A 12,879-nucleotide genomic window follows, 5' to 3' on the forward strand; every position below is an offset into this window, starting at 1 on the left:
CAAATACAATCACACAAAACTGTAGAATATGAAGACGAGATACTAAGAAAAAAGTTTGTGTGGAATATTAAATTTAATAAAATTGCCATTTGCCTCCCCCCTCACCAAAAAAAGCTGTGTGAATCTTGTTGCTGTGATGAGATCACTTTTTCTTTCAACTATGCAATAATTATAATATTCTCTTCCAGGGTAAATATAATTTAAATGTTACACAGAAAAGGATATCATAGACAAATATTTGTTTGAGCTTTTAGTAGTACTTTAAAATTTTCTAACAGTTTTCCATCCCCAAGTAAAATGTCTTTGAAAAACTTACAATCTCAAAAAACAGAAGAAAACTCACCTTATTACAAAATTGTGACTGTCAATCTCCTTTCCACATTCACTGTCTAGCAGAATGCCAGAATTTCCAACAACAGCACAGGTCTTAAACCTGCGATTCTTCATTGGTGAGACTTCAGGTAGGAGGCTATGTAGATCATGAGAAATATTTAGTGTCCGGCGCCTATCAAGCACATAGTGTATGACATCACCAGGCTTAAAACTGCTCTTGACCACTGAGACATCTCGTTCTGCATCTAAGAAACGAAGTATGTTCTTCCTGTGTTTGAAATACAAGCAAAGTTTTTATATTACCATCAGCATATCCAAGAACTGGTGGTGTCGTTTAAAAAGTAACATAAGAAGAAATACAAATTGGCAAACTATTAATCTTAGATTACCAAATCGGTAAGCTATGAATCTTAGGTGGTGATTAAACCAATGAATTAAGTTGATTCTATAAGAAATAAAATTTTAAAAATCATTTGCACAGATTCTTCATGACTGTGTACATAGATATAGTATATACATCTATTTGTGGAGTTTTAAAAAGTACTCCAATTATCAAAATATATAGAAAAATTGGTATATTAAGTAGAACACAGTTGCCATGACTTGACTTTGAATAGTTATTCTGCTAGCTTCAGCCTATTTTGATAGTCATAAATGTTGTTTAATATCATCTAGTTAAGGTGGAGAGAAATAATTTGAGATTGTTTTTGATTGTATCACAGTTAATGCTATTAAAAGGAATGAACTTCTCAAACTTATATACATTTATACATATGATATGTATATTATAATTATCTAAAGAAGAATTAAAACTATAGCAGTAAATATATATGCAACTTTTTCTCTAAGATCAAGAGTCCAGGAAGTAAGATGGATACTTCAAAGACAAAATGAATAGATAGAACATTGGACTGTGTGTGGCAGAGGTAGCTAATTGTTCCTTAGTTTCCTTTCTTCTCTTTTTCCTTCTAATATTTGAACCTTCTAAGTTTTACCTGGTCACATGGGTGCTCATCAAGTCTCAAAACCCAAGTAGAGCTCAGCTGGGTCATGCAAGTTAGTTTTCTTAATTAAATAGGATATGAGTGGATCATGTGAGTTTATGTGAGAAATAAAGAAATTTCCTACTTGTTTGGCCACTAGATTTTAAAGTTACTTTTTTGGTCGATACTTAGCCAACCCATACCTAATATATAAATTGATAACAGATTGAGAGCTACATGAACATAAATATATGCATATGCTTAGGTAGATGATGGAAAATGATTTTTTTTATATATATACACACATATATATACATCCTATATATGTATAATTATTATACTATACATATATATGGCTGGCTGGAGAACTGATGATCCTTGGCATGATATAGAAAAGCACCTGATACAAATGCTGTCTGCAATAATTGGGAAGTTGTGCCATACATCTAATAAATATGTTGTTCTTAGATAATTGTTTAAAATCTGTCTGTATGTTGGTTTATGTTAGTTTCTCCTTTTAGCAAGGCACTAAAAGAGGTGAAGTCAGGCATAAAATAGCCAACTAACTTGCAGGCTGAGATAAAAGAGAATACATATCTAGCAGTGCCTGTAATCTGAACTGTGTGAGAGTCTATTGATTGGGACCTTTTAAATGTTTCTGTAACCCCAATTAGCAAGAGATACCACTATAAATTGGAGCCATCCCGGCAGCAAAAGGGATATTGCCTTCCCATATAAGTCCACAGATTCAAATGACTTAAGGGTAGCTGCCATTAAATTGAGAGGAGGGAAGGATAGGTCAGAGTACTTAGAGGAGAGTTCGAAGGCTTAAGAACAGTGAGCAGAAGAAATCACTGGATGAGGTTATTTATACCTGGAACTAACAAGAAGGGAAGAGTCCGGGACCCTAGTAGGTTTTAAGGAATAAAAAAGTGTGTATATATACACATACACACACACACACATATGTGTATATACACACACACACACACACACACATACATATATATATATGGCTTTAACATCTCAGCTCTAGAGAAACATGAATCAACAAAATCTAATGCTTAATATGCATGCTTTACCAGTACAAGTTTTCCTACTATGTGGTCAAGTTATTACCTGATATTCAAAGCAGGGGGTTGTGTTTAGCTCAAATTATGAACCTGGTCTACAAAAGTCTGGAATTGTTTGATTCTAGGGGTATCCAACATAATAGGGGATATACAACATAATAACAGCAAGAAACAATTTAAGAAAACTCTACACCTAGGTTGGAAATTGGATATTATTTACTAAAGTGCTGTTAGTGCAAGCTTATATTTTCAAAGTAATAACAATAATGGCATTATTTTAACATTTAAGATATGATGGACACATTTTTTCCTCTACTGCTCTTACTTTTTAAGTTCATCACAATTAGTAAATTTTATTACTGAGAGCAGAATATAACCTCATCCCTTGACTCCATCAAAAGAGTAATTCTCTAACTCAGAAGGCATAAGCATGATTAGCAAAGAAGGGAGGAAAGTAACTCATATCTTTTCTTTTGTTGTCTTTATTTGTATTTGCTCTAAATAGGTTCCAGTTTAATATTTGTTCTAATTAGAAAACCAAGTGATTGAAAAACTCTGCTCTGATTTTATAAACAAGAAATATGTCCATCAGCTAGTTGAAAAAAAATAATTTTATGATTTTTTCCCAAATATTCTGAATATCAGGTTAGAAGCAGTAGAGTTTGTACAGGAAAGCCTATATAATACTCTACAAATGAAATCACAAAATTTGATAGAAATACCACTGACACACCATAACAGTTTATATCTTAGCAAAGTCCAGGTTATATAAGAAGATAATTATATTTTAAATAAGAAACCCTAGGGCTTATGTATTATAGAAACTGCAAAAGTGTTTATGTCAAGCACTTAATGATTTTTCACAAAAGTTAACAACTAGCACCAAAAGTGTCAATATGCAGAGACTTTTGTATATCTTTATTGAGTACCACTTATTTGTCTGGTGAATAATTAATATCTGACACCTGTACTTCAACAGAAATTTCTCATTTCCTGTGTAAATGACAAGGCTGGCTCTAAAATAGAGACTACACGGATGTGGTTAAATCATCAAGCTAGATGGTGTTATCGTTTTTCTTTGAATATAATTTAAATGGGTTGCTGTAGAGCTATTTGAAGATGTACACTACCAAGAAGTGGCATGTTTGCAAGCTTACAGCGAGTAGATTAGTGGTCCTGGTGTGAAAAAAGACTCTGTAGCTTGGAAATCCAAACGGGAAATAGTCAAAAAAGTTAACACTTACATGCTAGTCAACTAACATCAAAAGGGACTTTCCAATAACAGCACCTTTGCTGTGTTACAGACAAGTTAGTTGCAAAAATAATGTAAAACATGTCTTTTAAGTTCCTGAGTATAGCCAGGCGCGGTGGCTCACGCCTGTAATCCCAGCACTTTGGGAGGCTGAGGCGGGCAGATCACGAGGTCAGGAAATCGAGACCATCCTGGCTAACACAGTGAAACCCCGTCTGTACTAAAAATACAAAAAAATTAGCCGGGCGTAGTGGTGGGCGCCTGGTAGTCCCAGCTACTCAGGAGGCTGAGGCAGGAGAATGGCGTGAACCCTGGAGGCGGAGCTTGCAGTGAGCCCAGATCGCGCCACTGCACTCCAGCCTGGCAGAGTGAGACTCTGTCTCAAAAAAAAAAAAAAAAAAAAAAAAAGTTCCTGAGTATAATTAAATCTCTTTACTTTATTTACTCTTAGGGAAAAATGATTTAAAAGGAGAACTATAAGAGTTAAGCAAAGTTTTGAAAGACATCATATTGTCTAACTCTTAGAAGAAACTAATGCTTAATAAGATAAATAATTACTAAATGCAGATTTTAATTACGTGTTTTTCCAATGTTGTTATAGGCTCGCCAGTATTTTTTTCAATTGAAGCAGTAAAAATAGTAAAAGTGATTTCAAAACAAAAATGACTACCAACTCACATAGACGAATCAAAATATAAAAACACAAAAAGTTTAGGCAAAACTCAGAATTCGCTATTTTACAAAGTAAAAAGTAAAGAGGTAAACTTTAGTGACTCTGGGTTTTTTGTTTTTGTTTTTGTTTTGTTTTTTTTTTCTTATTCCAGAACCAAACTTTTAGTTTCTGTTTTAGGTCTTCTACATATGGGAAGTTATCTGAGTTAAGATTCCTTTTCTAGGATCCAAGAAAGACTGAAAGTAATTACTATGAGTGAATAATATTATGACTTAAGTGCTTAATAATTTCTGGAAACGGTAAGAAAAGGTTAGCTTTTTATCTCCTAGTGAAAACAGTTTTTAGACTGTAGATGTAATGCAGAATTAAAAGCTTTGTGAATTTGCTAAGTCTAGTTGTTGTTCAGACTATAAATATGAAAAAAAATGCATTCAAATATAATTAGCTAAATGTCACTGGAAGCATAGAAAACTCCTGTATTTACACTGAACTGAAACAACACCATGTCACCAAGGAGAACATACATGCTTTTGCTAAGAAGACAATTGATAGAAATTTTTGTTTAACTGCAGGTCAAACAAAATTATTTGAGAAATGAGAGAGGTAGAAAGAAAACTGGCTTTAATATCTATGCTCTATCTAGAGAAACATGAATCAACAAAAGCTAATGCTTAATATGCATGCTTTACCAGTACAAGTTTTCCTGGTACGTGGTCAAGTTATTACCCGATATTCAAAGCAGGGGGTTGTGTTTTCTGTGCATGACTCAAAAGAACAGACAAACCAAAAAAAGACCCTTCACAGGTCTTTAACTGTCATTTTGTGATCATAATGCAACTTTCGAAGCTTCATAAGATAAGCAAACACCTAAATTGAGTAACTATTTTAACGTTAAAGATAACTGAAGGAATCTGAAAATGTGTTTCATTTTCAGTGAAACTAAGTATCTTAGTCATAGAAATTATTTATTGTTAGGCAATATCAGCCTTAAACTGAGAGGTTGGTTTGGACTGTTGAACTGACAAGTAGAGTTCTACACGGAAACTTTTAACTGAATTTTCAACTAGAACTTCCCTTTCAACATCACCTATCACTTGAAATAGCAACTGCAGAATCCCAGAAAATGAATTTACTGAACATTGTTTAGTAACAAGTTTTCACTTGTGAAAAGTTAAATATAGCTAAGCTATCACCAAGTGCCACTCTTCTCTGTAAGTTTCTTGGCAATAATAAGCACACAGTTGCAACTAAAATTTAATCTAAATGACATTGTTAACTATATCAGAAAATACTGTGTGACAAATCTTATAGGTGGAATGTATCACAAGTTGAGAAGCAAATTAGGCTATGATACATATATTAGGGATCAGGTTTTGCAAACTTTAGACACTGACTACAAGAAAAATCACTGTAAATTAAGTTAGTACTGACACAGTTCACTAAAAGAAAATAAAAAGTAAAATTAAAAAATGCCAAGTGTTTCATTATGCCTACAAAAAAACAGAGAGAACATACATATTTTGTTTATTTATTTCAAAAGATTATTTTTGCAAGGCAACTTGCCTTAAAGCGCTGAAAAAATAAAACCTTTAACTGTATCTTGTTTAGGATTTCTAAGACCTAGCGGTTACGGGAAAGCCATCTTAGTACCCTCAAAAAAAAAAAAAAAAAAAAAAATCTTAAACACAGCAAATGAAAAGGCAAAATTGTCCCACAATACTTGATGAAGAGCATTTTTAGTTTAATTTACACCCTAGACTGCCGTTTGATATTTGGCCCAGCATTTGGTAATGTTGAATGAAAAATATCTTGTGTTATTTTAGAGCAAAGAGAATCATTTATTCCATAATGATAAATTTTAATAATATACATTTGGATACTAAAATATATTATTAACAAAAAAAATATTTATAAGGTCCTGGTTCCTCAGTCAGGAGGTCTGGGTTTGAGTCTTGACACTGCCACTAATAAGCTTTGTGACCCGAGATTAACTCTACTGGTAACTTATTGATCAAAGCCAGTAGAAGATGGTATACACATTGTATGTATACCTTTTTGTAAAGTACATCTATGTATGCAAAAGAAAATTTTTCTTGTCAGTTAAGCATCTATAAATTTGCAATTATGTTTAGTTAACCTGCAAGTTTTATGTATTTCAGATCATTGATATATCATGACACTAAGAGCTGAAATATTGTTTCCTAATTTTGATGTGATAAAGCTGTCCTGATGTGTACATTTGTACATTTCTATACATCTATAATTCATGTTTGCACTGTTTGAGGTTTCTAGTCAACATATAAAAAACAACAACAAAAAAAGAAAATAAATAATCCAAATATGGAAAAAAAGTCAAGTTGCAAGTATTGGACCTGACTGTATAATCTCTCAGTACAATGTTCACAGATTTATTCACAACATCTAATGGATCTTAAATATGTCATTTCTTAGCTTGTAATAATAAAGAACAAACTTTTATCAATAATATCAAGCCTTAAAACTAGGATAATTATTTTGAGTGCAAAGTTAGCTGTAGAATGCATAAACTCCATATATTTTGAATCCTCAAAGTACAATGAAGTAACACATGGAACCATTTCTCATAGACAACTCCATAGAAGTACAGTTGTTTGATGAATACATAGGAAGCAATTCTTGATGTGCTTATGAAAATAATATAAGGCATATGGGAGTGAAGGGGCTAGTAATAGGGATGAAAATCATATCTACAAATGTAAAAAAATATATCTCAGGAACTATTTTCACATTTTAATATGTGGACAAAATTAGGAATATAATAAAAGTATTATAAGTTTAATAAGATTTTTAAATTTGAAAGATTTATAATCATAGTTGAATCACGTAAGATAAAAATTGGTTGGAAATAACGTCTTTATGTTCTTACTCATAAGTGGGAGTTGAACAATGAGAACACATGGACACAGGGAGGGGACCATCACACACCTGGGCCTGTCGTAAGGCAATGGACAAGGGGAGGGAGAGCATTGGGACAAATACTTTATGCATGCAGGTTTTAAAACGTAGATGATGGGTTGATAGGTGCAGCAAACCACCATGGCACATATATACCTATGTAACAAACCTGCATGTTCTGCACACATCCTGGAACTTAAAGTAAAATAGAAAATAAATTAAAATAAACAAAAATGTAAAAGTAGAATTTTGAAAACATTTTTAAAATTTACCCACAGCCAATCACTGACCCAAAGTGATATGGAAATTCTTAAATGCCAGAAAGGTGAGGAAGAAAGAAAATAATAATAATAATAATAGTAATAAATGGTCCATAATTAGTTTCCAATATGTCTTTTAAAAATATTTGCAAAAACTAAGCCAACAGTCAGATACTTTCATATTCTAAATTTTTTATTACAGGTGTCAAACTGATTAATACTCACTGGTCATTTCTGCTATAGCCAATTCTAATTTTTATGAACTCTTTGTACATTGTACAATAATGGTTTTTCAAATTATCCTTTCCTTTCAAGGAAGTGACAACCTTGTATGTATTATTCAACATTTGTTCATTGTTTTATTGTTTATTTCTTTAATCTGTTAAGGAGAACCACACAAATATAGTACTAACATTTCATTCATATTATCAGCTATTATAATTGAAAATAGATCACCCTCAAATACCTGAATGCAATGCTCATTGGTTTGTAAAGTTGTAATATGAATCTTCTGGGTCAACTTAGGTTTATTACCCTCCACTTGAATATGTTATTAATAGCAAAATGTATAAAGCCTCATGCATATTTATAGTATTTGATTTTTATATAGCTATTAGGAAAGGCATTACCAGATATAATAATTGAACTAGTGCCAATTACTTATTTAATTTACTTAATAGATTTTTTGTTATCTGACACATTATTTAGCATGGCTAGATATGCTAGTTAAACTATTACAATATTTTATTTTACTTTCTTCCATCAGGTTTCTTTACCAGATCTCTGTAGCCTTATTTGGCCCCTTTCTTGCTAACTCATCCAATTTGAAAGTTATTTTTCTGCTTACAGATCAAATTTTTGCTATTTAATCACCTATCTCTCTCTTTTTCCAATGTACCTTCAAGAAACATGAACCTTCACACCATTCTAAACCAAAATATATCTGTGTTTGTAACCCCACATCGTCTCACATCTTGTGGCTTTTTCCTCATGATTATCTCATCTCTCACAGGGTTTCTAAATTCAAATATGAGGATGGGGATATGAGACAGAGAAGAATGCACTTGATAGACATCATGAAAGATGTGAGTTCCAAGTATGAAAATGTCAAACTTGAGAGGCCATGGCTAGGGTCAGCTTTAACCAGCTAAATGTTAGGAAGAGTACAGATTCAGAGTTTTCAAATCTTTCCATTTCTCAAGAGTTTATGGAAATCTGTACTTTTATTAAAAAACCTCCTGGCTTTTAATCTTGGCTTTAAGGTTTCTTTTTTCTTTATCCAGTGGAAATAAATTTTGCTTGCTGGCCATATTTTACCCAGAAGTCATTGATTTATGAGCTCTATCATCAGATTCTACTTATCTATTCATTCTTGTAGGAGGCACATGAATATAGAAAGCTCCCACCAAACTAACAGCAAACAAATATACACCACTTGACATTGCCATGATTTGATTCCTGTTTCCCTTTCCAGTCAATTTCAAACCTTTAAACCAAAGTAGTAATACTAATCCTGCATCTCCCTGATGCCCATATTTTTAAAATTTCCAGACATAAGTTCAAGTAAATTTCAACATGCTGTAATTATCTTTGCTCCAAAACATTGTGTGAAATTTCTGTGCATACTCTAAAGATGAGTGTAATAGACTAGTAGACTCCTCCTTCAAGTTTCTTATAATCTACACTAAAGGTGGGTATAATCCAAGAAATGAGTAGGTAGAAACCCACGAAAATTAATCAGCCCCTTATATCTTAGTCACTAAGCTACACCTATAAAATCTGTGTGTTAATGCTATCATTGACTTTGAGATTATTTTATTATATAACAAATGTGTTCTTTCACACTTTAGTGAGTTCTTGTTTACTGAAATGCTTTAATTCAAAGGTACCAACCAATATAGTAATGCAATGTAACTATAGAGAAAAAACAATCTTCCTGTTTCCTCCATAATTGAGAAAGTGTGACCCTACCTGTTACCTATTAGTAACAGGTTTATATCAGAAGAAAATTACATACTGGATAAATGTAGGCATGGAGTATGATTTCAAGAGTGGGTTTCCGCTAAAATGACTAGTCTTACAAAGAAGTCAGTAATCTAGAAAGCTTATTTTCTGATTTTTATCCAATTTTTAAAACATGAGCCCACACAGAAATACTCATTCACAGGATAAGACTAATTTATTTATAATCGTCAGCACAATAGGAGTGTAATAGGCTCAATTTTCAACTAGTTGAGAAAACCCAAAAGCAGAATGAAGACTCAATAGGGAAGTTAAAGATAATTCTTAAAATATATGTCCATCCTGAGTAATTGAGTGAAGTATGTTAAATATTAGTACTCTGATGAATATTGTATTCCACTCGTATAAAGACACTATATTCAAAACTCACATATTCATCCTTAAATCTCTGACTATGTAATGATTTCAGTTTTATGATTTCATATTCTTCAGTGAGCAACATTAAATAGAGCTGGTTCATTCTTTTATTTAAGTATTCATACTTAAACCATAAATCAGGTGTTTAATATAAATTTGCTAAGCCCAACATATTTGAGGACATGATGTGAAATTTATTATGCCTTAGTAAAGAAACTCACCTTATCTCTAGGACCAAAGAGAAATTGATTTTCCAACCTTCTACATTGTGCTGGAAGATTGAAGAGCCAGCCTTTCGAATGATTTTATCAGAGCTATTGACAAGTGACCGACTCAAAGACAATTCACCATCTCTGAAACAAAACAAAATTGCCAGCTTTGTGAAAGTAAGAAACATTTTGTCTATATAGCACAGTACACAATTTGAATTAATACTGGTGATGAATTTTAGATACCTTTTCCCCTACAAGTTAGAAGGAAATATGCAAGCATGATGAAAGGTGTTATGAGGATTAAGTGAATATGACTCTCAGAACAAGAATCTACAGGTAATATTTTTGAAATTAAACAATTTCTGAATAAAAAATGATATATATGGTACTTGAAGAAAAATAATCACCAAGCATAAAGAAAGAATTACATAATTCAGCAATCTCTCCTCTGGGCATATACCCAAAGGAATTGAAATCAGTATGTCAAAGAGATGCTTGCAGTCCCAAGTTCATTGCAGCATTCTTCACAATAGCCAAGATGTAGAAATAATATATGTGTCCATTAACAGAGGAATAGATAAAGAAAATGTGGTTATATATACCAATGGAGTACTAGTCAGCCCTTAAAAAGAACAAAATCCTGCCATTTCTGCCAACATGAATGAACCTAGAGGACATTATGGGAAGTGAATAAGTCTAAAACAGAGAGACAAATACCTTTTAATATCACTTACATGTTGATTCTAAAACAGTGGAACTCATGGAAGTAGATAACAGAATATAGGGAAGAAGGAGTGGGGAATGGGGAGAAATTGGTCAACAGGTACAAAATTTCACAGTTAGACAGGAGGAATAAGTTCTGTTGCACAACACAGTGACTATAGTTAATAATATTGTATTGTATATTTTTATGTAGCTGCAGGAGATTTTAAATGTTCACACCACAAATAAATGACATGCTTTTGAGGTGATGGATATGCTAATTAGCCTGATCTTATCATTACACAGTGTATACTTGTATAGAAACTTCACATTGTATCCCATAAATATATACAATTATTATTTGGCAATTAAAATATGATTAAACAAATAAGCTGTTTCCTACTAGTCACTCACTAGCTCTGTTTAGACAACAGAGACAGAATGTTTTGTCAGTGCTCCTCCATCTGTATAATTGTGATTCCTAAGACTGTAATTTCATTTTTACAGAAGGCATATATGCATAATAGAAGGGGCTTCTGTTTTGAAGCAAGAATAACTTGGACTATCAGGTGATCTGGGCATCTTTGTGACTCTATGACTTGCTTGAGTTCCTGGACTCTACTCTTTTTCTAAGCCATAGTGGTCTTACCTTACCTTGAAAATTACAATAACTTTATCTAATATACCATGGCTTTGTGAGGATCAAGCAAGGCTCTGCATGCAAAAGTAATTTTTCAAAAATTGCATCGATTTCAAAACATCTCAACAATGAGTCACTTCCCTGACAGTTGGTGGAGAGACAGAGATTATAGTAGACAGAAAACTCACTCAGTAGCCATTGTTACTGGCATTTTCTCTTACATTAAAAAAAAAAAAAAAAAAGACTACCTCTCTGCAACCAATAGTGTCAAGCTAGTATATCATGGGGCATGGTACTAGCTGAGATGGTGGTGGGAGTGATGATGCTGGCAGATACCTATAATAGTATGCATGCCATTAGAACATTTATAACTGAATAAATTCATTATTCAATGGCCCATTTTCTTGTACTTTATAAATGTAAACCCAGACTCAGAAAATCAAAAAGCTACTTCTTATGGGATACCAATAGTAACCGTAGCCCTTTGAATATTTGTATTTATTTCTTTACATCACCTTTTACTTCTTAGAATGTCAAAATATAGTTAAAAAGTAACATGACTATTTGCTCCATAACAAAGTCTAAATCTGTGTTTTTGTTTTGTTTTGTTTTGTTGTTGTTGTTGTTTGTTTTTTTTATGCAATCCTCTCCTAGTATCAATGGAAACATTGCCTGTGTAACAGTTATTGGATGAGTTCTGTAATTGAAGCCTTATGGTTTGGTATTTTGGTTTGCATTCTTTTTTAAACATGTAGTTTAAATTTGAAGCAGTTCAAAACATCATAGGCTGCTACTCCCTGTGAAATTCAGAATTCTATAAAAATTAATATCTTAAACTATCCTACTGATGAAAATGATACATTTGCATGCCTGTGCATGGCAAATAATTATTGCTTTACAGGGGGCATTTAGGATGCCAGGAAACACGGGATGTGCTTTACTGACCATCGGCCTAGAAGTCAATTTTTATATTATATTTCTAATGATAATAACTACTTATGAATAAAAATGTGGCTATACACAGAAGCTAACATTCACACTTTGGGAAATATGACTACATGGTTTCAGGTACAAACTATCACTATTTCTGGGGATAAGAAGTATTTCTAATCAGAACCTTATTAATTGATGTATCAATGTCCTCTTTTTCTAACCACAGATTGATATCATTATAATAATTATTTTCACTACCAATAAACTTTCATAGGAGAAATAAAAATATACATGGACTTGCACTCTTTAAAATGTGTGGAAAATCAGGGTATGGTGGGCAGTGCCTACTCAGGAGGCTGAGGTGAGAGGATTACTTGATCCTAGGAGTTAGAGACAAGTCTGAGTAACATCACAAGTCCCTGTCTCTAAAAACTAAGTAATTAATTAAATAGATAATCTATAGATGATTGCTTCATTGACATGTAAATACAGATACATTTTTACA

The 12,879-nt window shown here is 32.6% G+C and overlaps 1 protein-coding gene across 5 annotated transcripts in view; it reads right to left on the reverse strand.

Annotated features, from left to right (window-relative positions):
* Positions 1–12,879, reverse strand: part of ST8SIA4 (ST8 alpha-N-acetyl-neuraminide alpha-2,8-sialyltransferase 4) — a 101,484-nt gene that overhangs the window by 83,672 nt on the left and 4,933 nt on the right. For 4 of the 5 annotated variants that reach the window (XR_006698812.3, XM_005557440.5, XM_073995153.1 and 1 more), the window contains exons 2-3: positions 10,109–10,240; positions 344–601 (exon numbers count right to left, since the gene is read on the reverse strand). Coding sequence is in view for 4 of the 5 variants with exons in the window: in XM_005557440.5 (XP_005557497.2) it covers positions 344–601; positions 10,109–10,240 (390 nt within the window). In the remaining variant the exon portion in view is untranslated. The remainder of the gene's footprint in view (positions 1–343; positions 602–10,108; positions 10,241–12,879) is intronic. The other variant, XM_045394044.3, reaches the window with a different exon arrangement.

This window comes from Macaca fascicularis, chromosome 6 (assembly GCF_037993035.2).
Source record: "Macaca fascicularis isolate 582-1 chromosome 6, T2T-MFA8v1.1".
Lineage (NCBI taxonomy): Eukaryota > Metazoa > Chordata > Mammalia > Primates > Cercopithecidae > Macaca > Macaca fascicularis.